A 25,621-nucleotide genomic window follows, 5' to 3' on the forward strand; every position below is an offset into this window, starting at 1 on the left:
TCTGCTTCTCAGCAGCCCAGGGTTCGCTGGTTCGGATCCTGGGTGCAGACACGGCATCACTTGGCAAAAGTCATGCTGTGGTAGGCAAACCATGTATAAAGTAGAGGAAGATGGGCATGGATGTTAGCTCAGAGCCAGTCTTCCTCAGCAAAAAAGAGGAGGATTGGCACTAGTTAGCTCAGGGCTAATCTTCCTCAAAAGAAAAAAAAAGTTATGGAACACCTGCCTCATCCCAGTTTTTATCAATGATGGGGCCCCCACCCTGCTTTGCCCAAGGCCCTGAAGGACCAGTAGTCCTCATTATGCATAGAGGAGTTAGGGAGGACCATTTCCTGAGGGTCTGAAACAATAGTAAAAAAAAAAAAAACCAACTCCTAGCATCTCCAGTTAACACTTAGAATACATTGCTTCACAAAAATAACACTGTAAAGGATAGATACCATCCTGTAATACTAGAGGTTCAACTATGTTATGGTTTAAAAACAGCTCTACTATTGGAAAGTAATTACCTTGGGTAAGATTATTTACAATTATTTAAAAATCTATTATATAAATGTAAAATTAAATAAATTACCAAAACTCATCCCTTTAGGTTGGGGAAAGCTATGAAAGTAAATAGAGGAGGGAAACCTGACTCAGCCTTATAAATAATGAAAGCAGTGCTGACTAATTAATTGCCTGCCTGCTGCCAAGACTACTGAAATCCCTTCTGCGTTTTTACATTCTATGTATTTCACATGCCGACAGAGTGTTTTCCTGTGGATTAACAGGAGGCTACTCTTCTATAAATTTCCACCCACAGCTTGTGCCTGTAGAATCAGAGTACAAACTTTGCACAGAAGCACTCTGCTTCTCAAGGTGGTCAATTTATTGAAGACACAGTTTATATTCTTTCAGACCAGTTCACTAAACTAGCAATGGGATAGGGTTGGTGAACAAGCCAAAAACGTATTACTTTTCATTCCATTAACTTTTCTTCTAGACTACTAAAAAGAAGAATTAGGATTGTGAAATTCACACATCCCTACACTTGCTCACACACATTGAGCTGATACTACGTAGCATTAAGTTACACTAGTGGCTTTCTTCTACCAAATGGAGGATGTTGAGTTATATCTGACAAGGCTTTAGATTCCCTCATGGAAATAACAGAAGTGTGCTAAATTTCTGAACGTAAAAATTTCTATCCATAGGGTTAAATAAAGAAATATTAAGCATAAATTAGCTCATTCTATTTTCTGACAGTTCACATAATAAACCTCAATCTCAGGTATCATTTAAGAGTACAGCCAGAAATTTTTTCTATTTTAATTCTATACAAAATAACATGATGCATTTCTTGGTGGAGGGTGCGTTTGGGAGGCACTTAGAACTAACTGCACAGGACCCAAAGGATGGAAGCAAATGTGCGAACTAAACAATGCTTATATTTTATATTTCACCTTACCGAGGTTCACAGAAGACTAAGCCTGAATTTAAATAAATAAGTGGTTAGAAGATTATGTCAGAACAATTAAAACCAATCTAAATGACAAAAGTAGTTCCTTTTCAGGGTAAGTACATTCATGTATTCTAACTATGGAAATAGTTTAAATGAAGGACATAATATAATTATGTAACATGATTCAAAAAATTAAGACACTAGAAATAAACTCAAAAGAAATCCTTTCTACACTAAATTTGAGAAGTAAAATAAAATCAAAGATTTAAAATAAATGTCTTTCTTGACAAAATTTTTAAAGTCATTAAGATTTACCAAGAAAACTTTTAAATTGTAAAAGTTCAATTCAAATAAGTAAACAACTTGGTTATCTTAATAAGCCAAACGTCATCATTCTAATTAAAAACAATTTCAAGGATCTTTCTATAGAGCACTGATGATCAACTGAATTTTAACAGGCCAGTGCTTTCTTCAATTTAATTGAAAAAGTGAATCAAGGAGCTAAAACTTAGCAGTCTTTCTGGAGCAAAATTCTTTTCCTTTCTCTATTCTGCCTAGAGGCAAACATTCATCAACACTGCCCAACTGAAATGAATGTCAAAATTGATCTGAATGATTTATGCTCTAAATCCCAGAATCCCAGAATCTGGGATTTCCTTTTTTTTTTTTAAAGGAAGATGGTCCCTGAGCTAACATCCATGCCTATCTTCCTCTACTTTATATGTGGGATGCCTACCACAGCATGGCTTGTTAAGCGGTGCATAGGTCTGCTCTCAGGATCTGAACAGTGAACCCTGGGCCAGCAAAGCAGAGCCCACAAACTTAACCGCTATGCCACTGGGCTGGCCCCAAAGATGGGATTTTTAAATCTTAAAACGTTCTGATGTATCATTTAAGAGTATATGTAACAGTTTAAAATCTCAACATTTCTCCTGCAGAAAATTATCCAATCTATAGAAATATACCTATGTACAAAAGGACAACTTACATGAAATCAGCAAAGTAGTATATACTCCAAACAGGAGTTACAGAAATGATATTTTGTTACCTGAGCAACATCCTCAAGTTTATTCCACTTGATTGACAGCAATAATTTTGGCAGTGACTGTGGGAAATTCTCTCTGCAGTCTTGTCTCAAAGTCCAAATAAGATCCATTTCATTCTCACACAGTTGAGACAGGGGATCCCTGTCCAAGATTTCTTTGAGTACAGCAAGAAACTTTTTTCCACCTCGACTCTAAGAAAGCAAAATTACTCATTATAGAACTACACAGTGTAAACATCACTGGCAAACATGTAGCAAACTTACATACAATAAACTCATTAAATATTTATGAGCTTTAAAAAAATCCAATTTCTTAAAAATAATTAATAAATGTTGATCCTCTTCTTAAAGCTTTTATTTCTGAATATTAAATTTCTAAGCTAAGGATGAAGGAAAGAATTATTCACAACTGGTTCTAAAAAAGAAAAAAGAATACTGTTTTTTTAAAAATCCATGTGCAAACACTAGGTGGCAGAATTGCCACTTGGATTTAAAAGTCATTTATCATTTGAACTGAATTCTCTTTCCTTCCTTCTTTAATTTTCAATTTCTATAAACAAACAAAAAACAGAGATGAACCAAACATATATAGTATAAAAAAAGGGTTATAGGTACCTTCTTGGCTCACAGACATAAAACTATTTAGATTAAGAATTGAATCCGGCTAAAATTGAACATTAAAAAAATACAGTTAACTTATTTTCCTTCCCGATGCTTTTAAGAATATACTAAAACAAAGAAAATGGTCCACGCTACTTTTTTAAATCTAGATTCTGAACTGCACTAACATTAAAAGAAAGAGGTGCATTTCCCTATACTTGAAAAACTATACCATTTTGGCAAAACCACTTTGATTCTGTAAGGATTTATATTCTATTGCTGTATTATTTTGTACTTGACATTATTTTAACTGGGATTTCATATAAACATTAAAATAAATAAAATAGGAGGAGGCGGAGCAAAATGGCGGGGTGAGCTGACCCCAGACTCTCTCCCCTCCAAAATACAACCAAAGAAACAGAAAAACTGAATTTCAACCAATGACCCCTAATGCCAAGACCGAAAGAGACCTACAGAGTAACAAGACAGAGATCGAGAGGCTGTAGCCGCCCTCGGAGGAGCTGGAAGGGGTAAGAGAGAACTTCGCTCCCTCTCCTAGAGGGTGGGATTGCGGCTGCTGGTGAGGGAACAAGCGGGAGAGGAGCCACGCGACCAGGGGATCATCCAGGACAACCGCCACTGGTGCAGTGGAAACCTGCTGAAGGGGAAAGCTTCCGTGTGCGGGGATCCCATCAAGCCAGGGCCCGGGAAGACCAGAGAGCAACAGCTGATCGAAATGCAGATTGGCGCTAGAGAGAAACTGCCCCTCCACCGGCTCCAACCAGCACTGGGTGCCGCCATCTTGGCTGAACGCAGAGAGCTCAGAAAGCGTGGCACTCGACCCCCATCTAGTGGCGACAGGCTGTAACTGCAACCGAATACTACCATCATGCACAAAAACCGCTCCTCTACCATTCAGCAATTTATAAAAGCTCCAGATCAGAAGGAGAACAATAAAAACACAGAAGAAAGTCCTGAGGACTTGGAATTAGGTAAACTAAGTGAAAATGAGTTCAGAGTAGCTATCATCAAAAAACTCAATGAGGTACAGGGAAAGATAGAGAAACAAGTCAATGAGTTCTGGAGTTACTTCACAAAGGAGATTGAAACTATAAAGAAGAATCAAACAGAAATACTAGAGATGAAAAATAAAATGGACCAGATAAAACAGAAGATGGATTCCCTGAATGCGCGTGTAGACACCATAGAGGAGAAAATTAGCATAAAAGAAGATAGACAGGCTGACTGGCTCCAGACAGAGGAAGAAAGAGAACTAAGGATTAAAAAGAATGAGGAAAATATCAGAGAAACAGCGGATTCAATGAGGAGAAAGAATTTAAGGATCATAGGAATTCATGAGAATGTGGAAAAGGAAAATGGAGCAGAAAGTGTGCTTAATGAAATTATAGAAGACAACTTCCCAAATCTAGGGATTGAGGGAGAAATGTGTGTGAAGGAAGTTTTCAGATCTTCTAGATTTGTCAATGTAAAAAGACCTACTGCAAGGCATATAGTAGTAAAAATGGCCAAAAAGGAAAGACAAAGAAAGAATACTCAGGGCAGCAAGACAGAAGAAAATAACCTACAAAGGAACTCCTATCAGACTTTCAGCGGATTTCTCTACAGAAACCTTACAAGCTAGGAGAGAATGGAGTGACATATTCAAAACTTTGAGAGATAAAAATCTTCAGCCAAGACTACTCTAGCCAGCAAAAATATCCTTCAGATATGAGGGAGAAATTAAATCTTTTCCAGACAAACAAAAGTTAAGGGAATTTGTAACCAAAAGTCCTCCACTACAAGAAATCCTCAAGAAGGCTCTCATAGCTGAAAAAAGAAAAAGGGAGAAAGGGGTCACAAACCACAAAGTAAGGAGACAGAGAGATAGAACCAGAATAGGATAGCAAATGTTCAACTATAGCATTAGGATAAAGGGAAGGAAACCACCACAGCAAAGACGATCTTCTCACTCTAACTACAAACTCACAACACGAGTTGGAATAAGAAATGAAAATAATAATTTAGGAGGGGAAGAGCAAAGGGACTAAATCAGTCTAGGCCAAGTAAGTAAGAGACCACCAGAGAATAGACTATATTATACACGACATTCTAAATACAAACTTCAGGGTAGCCACTAAACTAAAAAACAGAACAGAGCCACAAAGCATAAATAAGGAAAAATCTAAGAAACCCAGCATAAGACACTGCTGTAGTCAATGGGTAGGCTAAAACACACAGGACGAGAAACAAAGGTAATGCAGGAAAACCAGATAACGAGTGACAGATTGACAGCATTAAGTCCACATGCATCAATAATCACCCTCAATGTAAACGGATTGAACTCGCCAATAAAAAGACACAGAGTGACAAAATGGATTAAAGAACAAGATCCAACAATTTGTTGCCTCCAGGAAACACACCTCAGCCCCGACGACAAACACAGGCTCAGAGTGAAGGGGTGGAAGACAATACTTCAAGCTAATAGCAAGCAAAAGAAAGCAGGTGTGGCAATACTTATAGCAGACGAAACAGATTTCAAAATAAGGCTGGTAAAGAGAGACACAGAGGGACAATATATAATGGTCAAAGGGACACTTCATCAAGAAGAAATAACGCTCACAAATATCTATGCACCCAACATAGGAGCACCAAAGTTAATAAAGCAACTATTAACAGACTAAAGGAAGATGTTAAAAACAACACAATAATAGTAGGGGACCTCAACACCCCACTCACATCGATGGACAGATCATCCAGATAGAAAATCAACAAGGAAATAGTGGAGCTAAAGAAAAAACTAAAACAAGTGGACTTAATAGACATATATAGATCACTTCATCCTAAAACAGCAGAATACACGTTCTTCTCAAGTGCACGTGGAACATTCTGAAGGATAGACCATATGTTGGGAAACAAGGCAAGCCTCTACAAATTTTAAAAAATTGAAATAATAACAAGCATCTTCTCCGATCATAATGCTATAAGGCTAGAAATTAATTACAAGAAAAAAGCTGAGAAAGGCACATGGATGTGGAGACTAAACCATACGCTACTGACCAAGCAATGGATCATTGAAGACATTAAAGAAATCAAAAAAAACCTGGAAACAAATGAAAATGATAACATGCCATACCAACTCATATGGGATACAGCAAAAGCTGTATTAAGAGGAAAATTCATCGCAATACACGCACATCTTAACAAACAAGAAAAATCCCAAATAAGCAATCTTAAACTACACCGAACTGAATTACAGAAAGAAGAACAAACAGAGCCCAAAGTAAGCAGAAGGAGAGAAATAATAAAAATCAGAGCAGAAAATAAATGCTGTTGAAACTAAAAAGGCGGTAGAAAGGATCAATGAAACAAAGAGCTGGTTCTTTGAGAAGATAAATAAAATTGACAAACCCCTAGCCAAACTTACAAAGACAAAAAGGGAGAAAGCTCAAATAAACAAAATCAGAAATGAAAGCGGAGAAATAACAACACACTCTGCAGAAATACAACAGATTATAAGAGAATACTACGAAAAATTATATGAAAACAAAATGGATAACCTAGAGGAAATGGATAAATTCTTGGACTCCTACAATCTCCCAAAGCTCACTCAAGAAGAAGCAGACAATTTGAACAGACTAATCACAAGGAAAGAGATTGAAACAGCAATCAAAAACATCCCAAAGAATAAAACCCCAGGACCAGATGGCTTTCCTGGGGAATTCTACCAAACTTTCAGAGAGGATTTAATACCTATCCTTTTCAAGCTATTCCAAAATATTAGGGAGGATGGAACACTTCCTAACACATTCTATGAGGCCAACATCAGGCTGATACCAAAGCCTGACAAGGACACCACAAAAAAAGAGAACTACAGGCCAATATCACTGATGAACATAGATGCAAAAATTCTAAACAAAATTTTGGCAACCAGAATTCAGCAATTCATCAAAAGGATCATACATCATGATCAGGTGGGATTCATACCAGGGACACAGGGATGGTTCAACATCCACAAATCAATCAACGTGATATACCACATCAACAAACTGAGGAATAAAAACCACATGATCATCTCAATAGATGCAGAGAAAGCATTTGACAAGATCCAACAGCCATTTATGATAAAAACTCTGAACAAAATGGGCAGAGAAGGTAACTACTTCAACACAATAAGGGCCATATATGACAAACCCACAGCCAACATCATACTCAATGGGCAAAAGCTGAGCGCCATCCCCCTGAAAACAGGAACGAGATAAGGATGCCCTGTATCACCACTCTTATTTAACATAGTACTGGAGGTCCTGGCCAGAGCAATGAGGCAAGAAAAAGGAATAAAAGGAATCCAAATAGGGAGGGAAGAAGTGAAACTCTCACTGTTTGCAGACGACATGATCTTATATATAGAAAACCCCAGAGAATCCATGGGAAACTCTGAGAAGTAATCAACAACTACAGCAAAGATGCAGGGTATAAAATCAATTTGCATAAATCAGTAGCATTTCTATATTCTAATAACGAGCTAACAGAAAAAGAACTCAAGAACACAATACCACTCACAATCGCAACAAAAAGAATAAAATACCTCAGGGTAAATTTAACTAAGGAAGTGAAGGACCTATACAATGAAAATTACAAGGCCTTTCTGAGAGAACTGGATGATGACATAAGGAGATGGAAAGACATTCCATGTACATGGATTGGAAGAATAAACATAGTTAAAATGTCCGTTCTACCTAAAGCAATCTACAGATTCAACACTATCCCAATCAGAATCCCAATGACATTCTTTACAGAATTAGAACAAAGAATCATAAAATTCATATGGGGCAACAAAAGACCCCGAATTTCTAAAGCAATCCTGAGAAAAAAGAACAAAACGGGAGGCATCACAATCCCTGACTTTAAAACGTACTACAAAGCTACAGTAATCAAAACAGCATGGTTCTGGTACAAAAACAGGTGCACAGATCAATGGAACAGAATTGAAAGCCCAGAAATAAAACCACACATCTATGGACAGCTTATCTTCGACAAAGGAGCCGAGGGCATACAATGGAGAAAAGTAAGTCTTTTCAACAAATGGTGCTCGGAAAACTGGAAAGCCATATGTAAAAGAATGAAAATTGACCATTCTTTCTCACCATTCACCAAAATAAACTCAAAATGGATCAAAGACCTAAAGGGAGACCTGAAACCATAATGCTTCTAGAAGAAAACGTAGGCAGTACACTCTTTGACATCAGTACTAAAAGGATCTTTTTGGACACCATGTCTTCTCAGAGAAGGGAAACAATAGAAAGAATAAACAAATGGGACTTCATCAGACTAAAGAGCTTCTTCAAGGCAAATGAAAACAGGATTGAAACAAAAAAGCAACCCACTAACTGGGAAAAAATATTTGCAAGTCATATATCTGACAAAGGCTTAATATCCATAATATATAAAGAACTCTCACAACTCAACAACAAAAAATCAAACGACCCGATCAAAAAATGGGCTGGAGACATGAACAGACATTTCTCCAAAGAAGATATACGGATGGCCAATAGGCACATGAAAAGATGCTCATCATCGCTGATCATCAGGGAAACGCAAATCAAAACTACACTAAGATATCACCTTACACCCATTAGAATGACAAAAATATCTAAAACTAATAGTAACAAATGTTGGAGAGGTTGTGGAGAAAAAGGAATCCTCATACACTGCTAGTAGGAATGCAAACTGGTGCAGCCACTATGGAAAACAGTATGGAGATTCCTCAAAAAATTAAAAATAGAGCAACCATACGACCCAGCTATTCCACTACTGGGTATCCATCCAAAGAGCTTGAAGTCAGCAATTCCAAAAGTCCTATGCACCCCAATGTTCATTGCAGCATTATGTACAACTGCCAAGACATGGAAGCAACCTAAGTGCCCATCAACAGATGGATGGATAAAGAAGATGTGGTATATATATATACAATGGAATACTACTCAGCTGTAAAACAGAACAAAATCATTCCATTTACAATAAAATGGATGGACCTTGAGGGAATTATGTTAAGTGAAATAAGCCAGTTAGAGAAGGATAATCTGTGTATGACTCCACTCATATGAGGAATTTAAAAATGTAGACAAAGAGAACAGATGAGTGGCTACCAGGGGAAAGGTGGGGGGGGGGGGGGCGGGTGGGCACAAAGGGTGAAGTGGTGCACCTACAATACGACTGACAAACATTAATGTACAACTGAAATTTCACAAGATTGTAACCTATCATTAACTCAATAAAAAATAAATACATAAAATAGTCATATTACAAATTTCCTAAAGTAGTGAGATTCAGAATAGTGTATGCATATGTAAAAAAGAATGGGGATGACATGATTATCTATGTAGAAAATCTGAAAGAATCAATAAAAACACTATTGGAACTAATAGGAAATTAAAGCAAGGTTGCAGGATACAACCTTGGTCAATATGCAGAGGTCAATATGCAAAAGTATATCGCTTTCCTACTTATCAGCAATAAAAAGTGGAATTTGAAATTAAAAACACAATACCATTTACATTAGCATCCAAAAATATGAAAACTCAGGTATAAAACATATACAAGTCCTACATGAGGAAAACTAGAGAATTCTAATGAAAGAACTCAAAGATCTAAATAAATGGAGAGATATTCCCAAGATAGGAAAACTCAATATTGTCAAAATGTCAGTTCTTTCCACTAAATCAATAGATTCAATGTAAACCCAATCAAAATTCCAGTAAGTTATTTTGTGAATATCAACAAACTGATACTAAAGTTTATATGGAAAGGCAAAAGACCCAGAATAGCCAATACAATACTAAAGAAGAACAAAGGTGAAGAATTGATACTACCAGACTTATGTAAAAATAAGCATGAAAAGCAAAAGTATAAAACTCCTCAAGGATAACAAGAGAAAATCTAGATGACCTCAGGTTTGGCAATGACTTTATATATATAACGCTAAATGCATGAACCCTCAAAGAAAGAACTGATAAGCTGGACTTCATTAAATTTAAAATTATCTGCTCTGTGAAAGACACTGTCATGAGAATAAAAAGACAAGCCATAGACTGGGACAAAATATTTGCAAAATGACATATATGATAAAGGATTGGTATCCAACATATACAAAGAACTCCTAAACCTCAAAAATAAGAAAATAAACCACCAGACAAAAACATAGGTCAAAACCTGAACAGACACCTCACCAAATAAGATCTACAAATGGGAAATAAGCATATGAAAAGATGCTTAACATTATATGTCATCAGGGAAATGCAATTTAAAACAACAATGAGATATAACTACACATCCATCAGAATGGCCAAAATTCAGAACACCAACAACACTAAATGCTGTCAAGGATGTAAAGCAACGCTCATTCACTGCTGGTAGGAATATAAAATACTACAACCACTTAGGGAGACAGTTTAGCGGTTTCTTACAAAACTAAACATACTCTTACCAGGCAATCCAGTAATCACACTCCTTGGTATTTACCAAAAGGAGGTGAAAACTTAGGCCTCCACAAAAACTTGCACATAGATGTTTATAGCAGCTTTATTCAAAACTGCCAAAATTTGGAAGCAACAAAGATGTCCTTCAGTGGGTGAATGGATAAACTGTAATACGTACAGACAATGGAATATTTAGCACTAAAAGGAAGTGAGCTATCATGCCACAAGAAGACATGGAGGAACCTTAAATGCATACGACTAAGTGAAAGAAGCCAATCTGAAAAGGCCAGATACCGTATGATTCCAACTATACAACATCTGGAAAAGGCAAAAACTATGGAGACTGTAAAAAGACCAGTGGTTGTCAGGTAGGAGAATGAACAGGCAGAGCATAAAGGATTTGCAGGGCAGTGAAAACACTCTGTATGATATTATAATGATAAATGTATGTTGTTAAACATTTGTCCCAACCCATAGAATGCAAAACAACAATGTGAAACCTAACATAAACTATGGACTTTGGGTGATTATGATGTGTCAATGTAGGCTCATCCTTGGTAACAAATGTACCATTCTGGTGAGTCATACTGATAACGGCAGAGGCTATGCACGTGTATGGGCAAGGGACATATGGGAAATCTCTGTTCCCTTTCTCCCAATTTTGTTGTGAATCTAAAAATGCTCTTTAAAAAATAGTCTTATTTAAACACACAGACACACACACACAAAAACTTTATATATGATTATAGTGGTTTTATATTCAGAGCCTCAACTTAAAAAGGATATCCTCTATTTTATAGGTATGACTGGGTTTCTCTGAAAAATGATCATGAAAAGTCATCAGAATTTGAAAATCAAACTACTACACTTACGTCTTAAAATGAAACCTGTTACTGCAAATAACACAGAGTATAACTTCTTCATGTCAAAGAAAGGCAGACTGCTATTAAGTTCAATACTGCAAAAAGCTAGCAGACATACTGTAATTTTGTGGATCAAAATTAGACTTTATAGACCTACTGTAAGTAAATATCCTGAAGACCTAGGAGTAAACTAAGAGGGAAGAGCAGGGGGTTAGCTGTATAATTGTAGTGTGATTGTTTACTGAGCTATGAACAGCACAGCACCGAATAATGCCAAGGTGAAAACAATCAACTATCAGAAATGTGGCAGGAAGCCCAAGAAAACACAGAATCATACATTCTTTTACAAAACCCAAAACAAACAGTAATGAAAAATTATATTGTACAGCATAACTGGTGTACTTATACACATGTTCAAATACTTGAAATAAAATAAGATAATGGAAGATAACAGTGGGAAGCAAAGAAAATTAACACCCATATTCTCTACTGTGTTTTTCTTTACGTTTACCTTTTTCAAAATCATACACATGTTAGAATATAAGAGTACTCACCAAAATAAAACAAAACATATATAACTTGCTATAAGCACATGAGAAATATACTATGGCTCCTTACCCTTCCCTATGGAAAGCACTGGAAAACTCATATGTCATAACCAAAGGGGCTGGAGACTCAGGCAGCATGTTAGCAGTGTGCTTGCCAAGGAAAGAATTAACTACATGTTGGCTAGGATAGGGACTTCACCAACACGCAGCTGGGAATGAGACAGCACAGGAAGTCAGGGCTCGTGGGACAGGGACTAAGAAGATGGTTACATGATTGGGAGATTGATTACAAATAGGAGATGAAGTAAATAAATATATTGAGGTTAATAGGAATCCAGATGTCTGTCAGAAAAGGGAATTAAAAATATGGAAAGGCAACTCTTAGAAAAAAATCCTGTGGTGGTGGATCCAAATTAGAGGCATTGATAAGAACTCATGGCTTTTAATAGAAAGATAGAGAAATCTATCTCTGGGGTTATATATGAGCATACCCAGTGCCTAGCTCTCAGATTCTGAATACTTTTCACAAATAAAAGGAATCTGGACTCCCTGGAGAAATGGTTGATTCCAAAGCTGGGGCAGGGAAAATGTTAGAGGAGCCTGGAACACTCTGTTGTACCAGCAAGAAGGAAATGCTCAAAGAATGATAGAGACATGTCAAAATGACAGGAGAGAGCTTGAATGGGCTGTCACTGGCCAAATCTGGGTCATTTTGAACATCAAAATAAATGATAGTAACCAATTATAAGTCATTCAATAAAACAGAAATCATGGGGGCTGGCCCCGGGGCCGAGTGGTTTAGTTCACGCCCTCCGCTGCCGGCAGCCCAGGGTTTCACTGGTTCGAATCCTGGGCACGGACATGGCACTGCTCATCAAGCCACGCTGGGGCAGCGTCCCACATGCCACAACTAGAAGGACCCACAACGAAGAATATACAACTATGTACCGGGAGGCTTTGGGGAGAAAAAGGAAAAAATAAAATCTTTAAAAAAAAAAAATAGAAATCATGAATCCATACTACTATAAGTTAAAAAAAAATGAGTTAAGTAAATAAATGAGGTAGTCAAGAAACCTCTACCCTATGGCATCAGCCAACTAATAAATCCAACAGGAAAAACAAATTTGAAAATCAGCACTTAGCAAACTATTGTAATAATACTGATTCAGGCAAGATGGATTAATAAATATTAGAACAAGTGGGTGAAAGTTTGACGTAAAATATCCTCCCATAAAATACTCATTAACTTTATAGTAGAAAAACCTAGTAGACACTATCCTAATCAAGTAATAACAATTAACATCAATAGTAATGAGACAAACTGACACAGCTCACCTCCTGATAAAATGCAGTAAGAACACTCCACCACTTCTACGGTATTCATGCTAAAAATGCATAGCTAGAATCTGATCATGACAAAACATTAGGCAAATCCAAATTGAGTGACATTCTACAAAGTAACTGGCCTATATTCTTAAAAAATGTGAAAGTCAAAGATAAGAAAAGACTGAGGAGCTGTTTTAGAACAAAGAAAACTAAAGACACATGGCAATGAAAGTAATCCTCAGTTGGATCCTGGACCTATAAAGGACATTATTGAGACAATTCGCTAAATTTGAATGTAATGTGTGGATTAGACAATAGAAGTGTATCAATATTATTTCCCTGATTTTTATGAATGGATTCTGGTTAAGTGTGGGAATGTTCTTGTTTTTAAGAGATACATACTGAAGAAATAAGGGGTAAAAGGGCATGATGTATACCACTTAATCTCAAATGATTCAGAAAAAAATGCATATACACACACACACATAAATTGATAAAACAAATGTGGTAAAATGTCAACAGTTGGGGAAGCTGAAAGAAGGCCATATGGGAATTCTTTGTACTCTTCTCGCAAGTTTTCAGTAACTTTGAAATACTTTTTTAAACGTTTGATATTTCCTTTCCCTAAAACTGAAGGCTGTCAAGATTCTGAATCATTCTACTAAGAAAACATTCTAGGTAGATCCCTAGAACCTCTGCACTAAAGACTGCATTCTCCTCTGCATTCTCCTCTGCATTCTCCAAAGCCAGCCATGAAGATTTTGTGCCTGAGATTCTGCAGTATGAAAATAAGACAAACTTTATTTACAACACAGATGTTTTAGATTAGAGCAGCATTTTTCAGCCTCGGTGCTATCGATATTTTGTTGTAGGAGGATGTTCTTGTGCATTGTAGAGAGTTGAGCAGCAGCCCTGAGCTCTACTCAATAGATACTAAAAGCACCCTCCCCTGAGTTGTAACAACCAAGAAAATCTCTAGACACTTTGCTAAGTGAACTCAGTCAGTCACAACAAGATAAAATAATGTATGATTCCATTTATGAGGTATTGTTAAATTCATAGAGACAGAAATTAGAATAGTGGATGTCAAGGGCTGAGGGAAGGGGAAAATGGGGAATTGTTTAATGGATGTAGAGTCTCAGTTTTGCAAGATAAAAAAGTTCTGAAGATCAGTTGCACTTAATGTGTTAAGTATATTCACAATATACTTAGTGTACTTTAAGTGTACACTGACCTGTACACTTAAAAATGATGGTAAATTTTATGTTATGTGTATTTTACTACAATTAAGTTTTTTTTTTAATTCCAAGAGCAGATTTAAGTCCCTTAGTAAGATGATGGTAAAGTTGCCTGAGGAATTGTATGTGCACATAATATATATATATATATACATAATATATCTTTAATATATATACCTATAAATGTACACACACACACACAAACAATTCAACAAGTCAACTTACCATGATCTTATTAAGGAATGTAACCTGCTCTTGGCATGTACATGAATAGTGGACTATAACAGTGGAATGAGAACAAGTTCTCTTCATTCCTCTCATTCAAAAGAAACAAGTGTCAGAAAAGATATATCTTTTAAAAAATACTAATCAGTAACAGCTCTGGAAAAGAGAAAGAGTATCTAACACAGGAATCCTTCAATGAAAGAAAGCAGATAGAACCAGGGATCAGATCTGCTAAGATCCATGTAGTAGTAAGAAACACAGCTCTAGGGGAACACAGCTCAGAATCAAAGGATACAAGAGGTGAGAGGAGGCCAGGGAGAATTATCAGGAAGATCATCAAGGGATCAGCAGGTGGAGCAGCAGCTTTGATCAGGCATGCCCCTTCCTCTGTGCTGAGCTGAAACAGCAACGGCACTGGCCCCAGACTGAAGTGAGGAGCATGGGTACTGAGACCTAGGGAACCACTTAATCCCAGAAGGTATAGAAATCTTCACATACAGGAGACCCCAGCAGTCAACACAGTCTACTCTAACACCTACAGTTACTGAAAGTAGGTTACAGGGAATAGGCAGACAACCAGAGAGTCAGAAATATAAAAAGAGCTCAACTAAGAATCATCAAACATTTGAGAAAAACCAATATGAAGAAAGACAGATGCCAAAAGAAGCAAGACCACTTTAAAAACAAGATTATTTAATTCCTCACAGAGAACTAAGGTGACTTTATAGTCACAAAAAAGAAATAATCAGAAATCTTTTAAAAGATTACTGAAATTTAAAAAGCAAACAAACCCGAACCTGACTAGTAACAAGGGAATGCAGGTTAAAGTTATGTGACACCATTTTCTTATCCACCGGATTGACATATTAAAAGGGTTGGCAGAAATGCAAAAATATAGGAACTCTTCCACAATGTGGGCAGGGTTGTAAATTTTACATCTTTCAGGCTATGCAATTTGGCAAAATTCTTATGAAAAAGGCACATATCTTTTGATCTAATAATTTCATTTCTAGGAATACATCCTACAAAACACACAAATGTAAAAGGAAGAATGTACAAAATATTCATTGCAACACTGTTTTAGTAGAGACTATTTGGACATAAGCAAAACATCCATAAGTAGGAGTATGTATGTTTAATAACTAATGGTTACTAATAATTAATCCCATGGAATGTTAAGAAGGCTTTAAAAAGAGAGAAGTGGACCTCTTCATGAAGACACGACAAGATCCACAAAATGCATTAAAAGAAAAAGGGAAAAATTATATACATAAAGATCTCATTTATTTAAAAAAAAAGACATAGATATTTACACATAAAGGTATCTAAGTGCATATATAGTATTAAGTTGGATAGCTTGTAGCTATCTATTAGCTAGCTATTTACACAGCTATCTCTGAGGAGGAAAGCAGGTGGGGATTACAGAAAAAAAACTTTCATTTTTGGTTTCACAATTCATTAATTGTACTATGTGCCCAATGGAAAAAAAAAAAAAAAAAGTAGGGCCAGCCCCAGTGGCCTAATGGTTAAGTTTAGCGCCACCCCACTTCAGCGGCCTGGGCGCAGACCTACACTGCTCTGCTGGCAGTCATGCTGTGCTGGTGGCCCACATACTAAAAAATAGAGGAAGATAAGCATGGATGTTAGCTCAGGGTAAATCTTCCTCAGCAAAAACAAAAGTACATCAAACCTGGGTAACAATACTGCATCCTCAGCAAGGAGAAAACCCTGTAATCTAGTAGTGGATTCCAGTAGAAATAGTAAAACTTAATTTATGTTTCTGATGTTCAATAAGCAATATTAAGACTAATAAAAGGTAACTAAAAAGAGGCATTAGAATGAAGATATCCCTATATAACTGTTACCTCTTAAACTTAAACTATATGATCTGTTTCACTAATTGCCTGACAAGCTGATAAGTGTATAGTCGTTATAAACTTCTTTTGTTTCATTAAAGAGAACCACTCAAAGTATTTGTAGTAGCAGATGACTTGCCCTGCGGGGCTATGGAAGTTTCTGAGAACTCTAATGGCAAAGCAGAAGAACAGACTAGGCCAGACATTTCTGAACTAGCCAACGTGAAACAGTGCTGTGATTTTGTGCAAACGACAAAAACATACACATCATCTCCATCTTGCCTCCTGGCCCCTATATAATTACCATTCTATGTAGAATGGCTTTACTGAAGACACTTAAAAGTTGTAAACTGATGACACAAAGAGAGAATATCAGATTAGAACTCAGCAACGTTTTAAACTAGAAAAAATTTTAAATTAAAAAGTATAGATAGTAGAAATAATATATATATTGCAAGCAAGGTAAATAAAGTAACTATTTTGTAGTCTCTGGGCAGAAACAATGGGAACAGTGTGAGTGGCAGAGACTGCTGTTTCTCCCTGAATATGCATTCTCTTCCTCTTGCTTTAGTAACTAGAATCTCTTACTCTTAGCCAAGCACATGACTGCCCAGCTAAAGACTACAATTCCCAGGCTCACTTGTTGTTAGGTATGGCCATGTGACTAAGTTCTGGCTAACGATATGTGACAGAAATGAGACACATTAATGATATTCTCAAAAAGAATGTGTGTGGTCTCTAGTCGTGCTTTTCCTGTTCCTGCTGGCTGGGATGGAGCAATGTAGGAAGCTCAAGTGCCAATATTAAACCATGAGATAGACACTACATGTTAAACATGGCAAAGCACCAAGATGGAAGAAACCTGGGTCCCCACCACTGAGAAGCCTGGCCTGATTATATCTGCTGTTACATGAGAGAAATAAATAAAATTAGAGCTTCCTTCTTCAACTGAATAACAACAGTTAATCTATGAGGTGTCTAACATCTCTTACACACTAGCTATTGAACGCATGCCTGTATCAGAAAACGGCTTACCACTGAACACACACCACCTACACACAGGTGCTACTTAACAAAACATTAGTATGTACATATGCACACTCACCGACTGTTCTTGCATATGACTATGGTCTTCTGAAAGTTCATTACCATAAAGGAGATGAAGGTAACTAATAATGAGCACAACTTTATAATAAGAAAGGGCCATTTTCAAACCTTGATACTTACTGATACATTAGCACTATCACTGCTTGCAATCTCAGCTGCCTTTTCGATAATCTGTTTAAAAAAAATTTTTTAATTAAATTTTGGCCGCATATTTGTAAAATTTTAAGTGTAAATCACTACACTTGTACTTAGACTACAAGGAAGTAATATGGTCTGTCATTTGCACTCTTTATAATGTAAACATGAATTTCTAATGCAAAACAATATTATGCAGTGATTCCCAATGTTCACACTCTTGACCACTGGTAAACCATGGTATTACTAAAAGGGACTGTGATTCATAGGATGCACTAAGACTGTCTGTACATAGAATAAGTAGTGGCTAGCACATGTACATGAAAAAAGTATTTTAATATAGATAAATGTATTCTGGTTAAGAAAATGCAGCTATGTAAGAGTTACTAAAAATAGAATGTTTTTGTCATTTGTCATTATGTTTTTTTCTGAATTAACAGATATCAAAAGTAGAAGGAATGTCAAGAGAGAGCCTAAAAATATTTTTAAAATTCATTAAGTTCAAAAGGGACTCTGATTCTTGAAAAGAATGAAGCAAATTCTTGAATAATTAAGCAATAACCATTAAAATTGATTTGAAAAGCAAAATGTTTGCAAGTGAGTACAACAAAAAAAGTTACATTAAATAAAACGAATGAGAAATTTCACTCTATATCTGTATTATGATTTGTTTTTACAAAGATAATATATAAATTGTACAATTAAAGGAAAATGACTAAGTATAAACATATTTATACATATTTAAAGACTAAAATCTCCATCCCAAGTTGATCTTCAAAGACAGACTCTCCAAAGGATTTTATAAAGGCAAAAGGAAAGTTTAGTGACCATTGTAGATTAAGCAAAGCTGAAATAAAACATTTTAAAGAAAGTGGACTTTTCTTGAAGTATTAGATTGAAATACTTATAATTTCACAGTATGTTATATTATAAAAATACCTCAAAAAGCATCTCATTTGATCCAAAATGAACTATACCTGATTGTTGACATAATTAAACACAAAAATAGTCAGAGCTAGAACTATTAAATGTATCACAGATAGCTACGCATCATGGAAAACTTTTATTCTAAGGAAGAAAGCCATGGCATAAATGTAATTGATGAATCAAAAGGTACATTTTTCTACTCAATGTACACTAAAGTATACGGCTCCTGACATATTTGAGATTTCTATTGTAATAATCACAAAATTTAATTTGGTTGTATATTATTGATCAGAAAAACAATTTAGAAGAACTTTAAACAAAAAGCTACTTCTTAGGTGAGTAAAATTCAATTAAAATGAAAGTAAAGGAAGAAACATTGAGTCACATAAATTTAATTTACATACAACCTTAAAAATCTACTCTATACAGGTCTGGTAGTGCTGAACGTTAAAATACAATTAAGTGAACAGGTAGATTAATTTAAATATTACTTAGTATAATACCAAATTTTAAAGCTAGCTTGTTCTCAAATGGATTAAAGAAATAAAAGAAACTTCTTGTTTATTATCTGAGAATTTGCCCAAAGATTTCCTCACAAAAATCAGTATCAATCACAGCAGAAACAAAGATGCCAAAAATGAAGATACACAACGCTTAGCCCTCTTAGCATGTAAATTATCAAAGCCCTATTTTCAGCCCCTAACAGATACTCTCCTCATTCCCAAGACAGGTAGTTTGTATACTAAGGAAATGTGTTTTACAAACAAAAGTCCTTGCTGTAGATTCTACAAAAATAACAGTACCTTAGGAAGTCATACTAATATTAATATTCAACAAAAATCATCTTCGAATACCAGCTCTAACACAGCAGTGATTATGTCTTTAGTCTCTGAACCAACATGCTGGGCATGTTTTACTGTATCCACATGTTCAGAGTTACATATGAATGCGTGTATAGCCCTTTTAAGTTGAAAAGGACCCTCAGAGAACAACTATGATGTCCTCATTTTATAAATGAGAAACCTGAACTCCAGAGATGCCATGTCTCCCCTGGTCAGAGACAAAGCCAGGACTAAACAGAGTTGGCTCCCTGTTCAGTGATCTTTCCAGTGAACCCAGCTGTCAATGTATTTGACATTTTGAAAGAGAAATAGAGAGCTTAAACTATAAACACAGAGCCAGAAACTAATAATTCAATTATTTCATGCATAATGGCCCTTTAAATAATCAGCTTACCTTATCGAAGGGAGGGTAATAATAAGGTTGTTTTTTATTCTCTGGGAATTTGATATGCAAAGCTGTTGCATTTTCAGTATATGGATTTGTTTGAACAGTTCCCATTGGATTCAACATTTCTTCAAGTTCATCTAAAAAATGCAAATAATTTTGATGCTTAAGAAAATGTTTTTGAAACTTAACTAAGAAATTTAATGTACTCCAACCACAAAAATTACTTAAAAAGTGTGTCATCTAAGGAAGTTTAGTAGACATTTATACCAGTAAGCCTTGAATTTTCTGTTAATGCTTGGCACAAAATTTGAATATGAGTTTATATACATCTTTGCAACTAGAAAGTTAACAAAAATTAATGGCTACCTCACCTCTTTAAATCTGTTACGTATTCTCAATCTTGGAAAAAACTTAATTGGAACTGCTCTCCCTCCATCAAAATTAGGTGGCCCATAGAAAATGTTATTATTTCATTACTGTACAGTCATGCACCACATAACGACATTTGGGTTAATGACGGACCACATATATGATGATGGCCCCCTAATACTAGGACCACACAGGGGCCAGCCTGCTGGCGTAGTGGGTAAGTTCACATGCTCTGCTTTAGCAGACCGGAGTTCATAGGTGCAGATCTTAGGCGTGGACCTACACACCGCTCATCAGGCCATGCTGTAGCAGCATCCCACATACAAGAAACAGAGGAAGATTGGCACAGATGTTAGCTCAGGGCCAATCTTCCTCACAAAAAAATTTAGTATATATAGTGTGTAGTAGGCTACACTACTATAGTTCACACAACAAAATCACCCAAGAATGCATTTCTCAGAACGTACCCCAGCGTTAAGTGACACATCACCATATATAGATTTCTTAATCACATGTAATCTGATTTCCACCGTCATCACAATACCCAAACTGATATGCTGACAATCATCAATGACACTCCTTTTAATAAATCTAATGTTGTTAATGTTCCTTTATTATCCCGTAGCTGCTGATACAGTTAACCTTTTCTGGTAATTTCTGTAACCTTCTCTGGTAGTTTCTGTAACACTCTATTCAAGTGGAACTCCTTTAATCTCGCCAACTGCTTCTCTCTTCAGTGCCCTCCCTCTTCTTCTCTACCACTCGAAACATGGTCCATTCATAGGACTGTGCACGGGAATCTAAAAATTTCAATGTTGTCGTAAAACCCTGGAGCTCATATAACTTTCTCATTTCACAGATAAGTAAACTGTGAAGAGACATAAACTAAAGAAGAGAGAACAGTTAGCATTACAATCTCAAGTCTGCCCTCTCCAAACTAAATTCTCTTTCCCTTTACTGATTTTTAGCACAGCTGCTCTCTCTGTACTTCCTGAGGAAATAAAAGACAAAAGTCCATTCGGTCTAGGTTTAACGTCCAGATAGTATGCGCACTCATAATTATCTCCCAAAGCTAGAAAATCTTTACAAAGTATTTACAAGTTTCAGCTCCATAATCAATCCTTTGCTGCTCTTGTTTAATATTCTCACATCTCACAGATTCCATTTTCACCTGAACAAAAGCAATTCTCCTAATTTATACACCTCTAAGGCTGATATCTCAGCAAATTATAATCCTATACTTGCTATCCAATAGCATTATACTTATTTGTCCTTCAAATGTAACCTACCTGAAGTCAAATGTTAGCATTTTTGTATTCCTATCAGCCCCAAACATGTAAAGGTAATCTTGGTTAAAAGTGATCACAAATAAAGACACTTTTGGAGAGTACAAATTGGTACAATCTCTATTGGAGAGCAATTTGTGATTACTGATCAAAATTAAAACTGTATGTATTCAGGGGCTGGCCCCGTGGCCGAGTGGTTGTTTGTGCGCTCCGCTGCAGGCGGCCCAGTGTTTCGTTGGTTCGAATCCTGGGCGCGGACATGGCACTGCTCATCAAACCACGCTGAGGCAGCGTCCCACATACCACAACTAGAGGAACCCACAACGAGAAATATACAACTACGTACTAAAGGAAAAAATAAAAATCTTTAAAAAAAAAAAAAATATGTATTCTTAGACTCAATAAATCCACCTCTGGAAATTTGTCTTAGATATATACCCACACATAAGCGAGGTTATTCATTATAACACTGTTTATAACATCAAAAGATAACTCTGCTTTAAGCAGCAGCAGTAAGACTCTATGTAGATAGACAAGGTTAAAAGTGCAAAGAGCAGAACATGGCACAAAACGTGGTATTTTGCGGAAGAATAGGGAGAAAAACAGAAATCTACATTTGTATTTCCTACCGTATACATGAAGAATTCTGGAAAGATACAAAAGCAACCAATAAAAGTGGTTACATATCTTTTAATGATGACATAGGGACTCTAGATTATAGAGTAGTTCCTTTGTTTCTGGCTTGATCCTATTGAGATAAATATGATAATTCTAGAGTTGATACATGCAGGGCAAATGTGTTCATTTATTATTTTTCATCTTACATTTTGCTAAAGACTAAGTCAGGTTCACGGCATGCCAAGTGAATACCACCAAAAATTTTTCTAAAAATACAAGTCAAGTTGCTTGGTGTTGTGGAAAACATGTGTGAATCTAAATTAAGATTTTCAAAAAAGTATACTGGTGAAATGCATAATTTTTACTCAGTAAAACGACAGTTCCTCTTAAGAAATGTGTAAATGCACACTGCTCTTCTATATTTGGAGAATAATGTGATTAGTGAAAATTATTGGAGGTATATGCAGGAAAGGGTAGGAATAAAACAATATACACACACACAAAGTATTAGAATGTGAGGAGTTTATAAATATGTTCACGGATAACTGATTATCCAAGAACACTTTCTCATGTAGCAACCACTAACAGATGAACATTTTCAAACGCCTGTCACCCACAAAATAATTTAAAAATGCAAGTACACAATTTTACTAACCAACCAACCATGAAGACAGGAAAAAAAAGAAAACAACTATTATAACGCACAGTTTACACTAAAATTTCCAACATTTGGGAAAGCAATATGTGATAATGGAATGAGTCAAGCAGTTTTTTGTACAAATCTTAAGCTTGAACCAATTATATAACAATAACTAATTTCTTATCTCTGAGCTTCACTTTCCTCATTTGTAAAATGGGGATAAAACCATCTCCCCCTGAGTGTACTCTGATTAGTATTTGAGAAATGTAGCATGTGGATGTTGCTCCTCTTAGCTCAAATTTCAGGCTAAAGTCAACTAAAGAACAAGTGTTTTGTCTATTCCTCCCACAGTGGTGCATGTTCATTCTATTAGTGTAGAAATTTAGTACAATTAGGAGCAATACAGGTTGTTATAAAGAAGACATTATTTCTTAGGAAAATTTCTCGAAAACCTATAAAAACAAAATGTTTAAAGAGAGAACACATGCATTGACATAACAAATATACTCAAATACAAATCACTTTTGAATACATTACAGTATTCATGGAAACCTGTTTTAGAATAAACAATAAAGACACGAAATAATGGTTTCTTTACTAAATGGAAAAAAGAGTGAGTCATAAAGAAACATTAGCTACTCCACATGCCAAAAGTTACTCTTTAACACTAAGGATTCAGATGTAATTCTTACCAGGAAATGAAGACCAGCTGTGCAATATTACATCTCCAGATCTCAATTGTCCTTTAAAGTCAAAAACCATCGTATTTACCCATGCTACTGGATAATGCTGTTGAAAAAGATAACATTGCACAAATATGTTAAGAATGAACTTTAAGGTGTGAACATGTACATGCTTTGTGTTCAATAATGTTAGTTCTACAAATTTCTACAGTTCTAGATGATTCCCAAAACACCAGTGAAAATAAAAAGATATCCATAGGGAAATGTTCAACATCTTTATAATGATTCCAGAAAACCCAAAAGTCAATTAATGTCTCACAATAAAATAGTATATCCAAAAAACAGAATTGTACAGCCATTGACAACAGTGAGAAATTTTTAATGATTCAAGAAAATATGTGTGATATAATGTCAGGTTGTATGTTTTATAAGCTTTCAAAGTATACAAATCTTAACATAAGAGAAGGCCAAGTCTTCAGGTATTACAGAATTTATTTCTATTTCTAAAAAGGAAGCACCAAGCTAATGGGACTTTTATGTAGACGCTCAGACACTCAGACTAATTAACTTGATCACAGTTTATCAAAAAACCTTATAAATACTCGAATGCTTTGAGTAAAATTCTGTATCAGTGGAAGAAAAACACTAAGGAAGCAACTCTTCTGTGACTTTTTAGACATTAAAATTTATTTTTTTAAAAAACCTATGATAATTACCAGAGGAAATGCTTTCATTCTCATGTTAAGAATGAAAGAATACAAATTCACATAGATAAATATAGTAACCAATTTTTCTTAAACGTATAAAACTCATGTCCCCATCCCCTAAAAAAACTTTTTATAAACTACGAAGAAAATGAAAAAGACTAGACTAAAAATATAAAATGGAAGATGAGAATATCAGAAAAGATCCACCATCTTTTATCCACATTTTCAAAATCCAAGAAACTCTGAAAATTAAAGTTTTTTTCGTAACTCATTTGACAGTAAAACATGGACAGAAATAACATGAAGCTAATTAATAGTCATTTGTCTCATTTATTTTGAATTTCCATGTATTTCACTGGTAGATATTGATGTGTTTGACTACAGATTTGTGTCCCAGACCCTCCAAGGTGTGTTGAGTGAGAAATCAATGACCTTTCTAAAATGTCCAAAATTCTGAATTTTGAAACATATCTGGCACGTGGAATTTTCATGAAGGGACTGTGGACCTGTACACATCCGGCACCTGGGATTTTTGTGAAGGGACTATAGATCTGTAATTTTTTAAATCTCCTCATTCTTTTTTAACTATATATGCTAAAAAGTATTACATTTATAACACTTATAGTATATTTACTAAAATAAATTTGCCAAATGAAGAAACGAATGAACAGGACATAAAAATGGAGATTTACTGTCTTTTTGAAATCAGTTCTTAGGGATCAAAGTTATATGATTTAATTTTACTTCTATTATTCAATTTTTTCAAAGGGTCTTAAAATTATTCCATTATAAAAATTTTTTCAGATGTTAGTATATAAGTATATAATTACCACTTTCCCAGATTTCCTGATGGTCTGATATTTAGAGGGATTAATAGTTTTAGTTGATTTCTTTGTTTTCACTTTATCCAAAACTGCATAAACTGCAAAACATAATCGAGCCATTCGTGGCAGGTCACAAGTATTAATATCAAATTCCAGTGGTTCATTCCAAATGTGATCATTTTTCCCTGATATCTCTGAGCTTACGATGGTTTTACACAGAAGTTCAGTACCATGAAAAAGGCCAGCTCTGACGTGAACCTGTAACGAGAGAGACAAAAACAAACACAGAATCATGAATATTGCACCACTGAAACACCTCTATTTTGGAGAATGAAGAAACATATACTGGGAGAAGCACACCAACTCTAAAAAAGCCTACCTGTCCACAGAACCATCAGACTGAAATTAATCAGTAAATTATTCACATTTTAAACTGTTAGCTTTACCTATTTTTCACTTACTGCGTAGGCCATCTAAA

The 25,621-nt window shown here is 35.6% G+C and overlaps 1 protein-coding gene across 2 annotated transcripts in view; it reads right to left on the reverse strand.

Moving 5' to 3' along the window:
- PIK3CB (phosphatidylinositol-4,5-bisphosphate 3-kinase catalytic subunit beta) overlaps positions 1 to 25,621 on the reverse strand; it is a 169,603-nt gene that overhangs the window by 42,681 nt on the left and 101,301 nt on the right. For both annotated transcript variants that reach the window (XM_001495416.6, XM_023621014.2), the window contains exons 8-12: positions 25,150 to 25,401; positions 23,622 to 23,718; positions 20,023 to 20,153; positions 17,845 to 17,895; positions 2,490 to 2,678 (exon numbers count right to left, since the gene is read on the reverse strand). In XM_001495416.6, coding sequence (XP_001495466.3) covers positions 2,490 to 2,678; positions 17,845 to 17,895; positions 20,023 to 20,153; positions 23,622 to 23,718; positions 25,150 to 25,401 — 720 coding nt within the window. The remainder of the gene's footprint in view (positions 1 to 2,489; positions 2,679 to 17,844; positions 17,896 to 20,022; positions 20,154 to 23,621; positions 23,719 to 25,149; positions 25,402 to 25,621) is intronic.

This window comes from Equus caballus, chromosome 16 (genome assembly GCF_041296265.1).
Source record: "Equus caballus isolate H_3958 breed thoroughbred chromosome 16, TB-T2T, whole genome shotgun sequence".
NCBI lineage: Eukaryota > Metazoa > Chordata > Mammalia > Perissodactyla > Equidae > Equus > Equus caballus.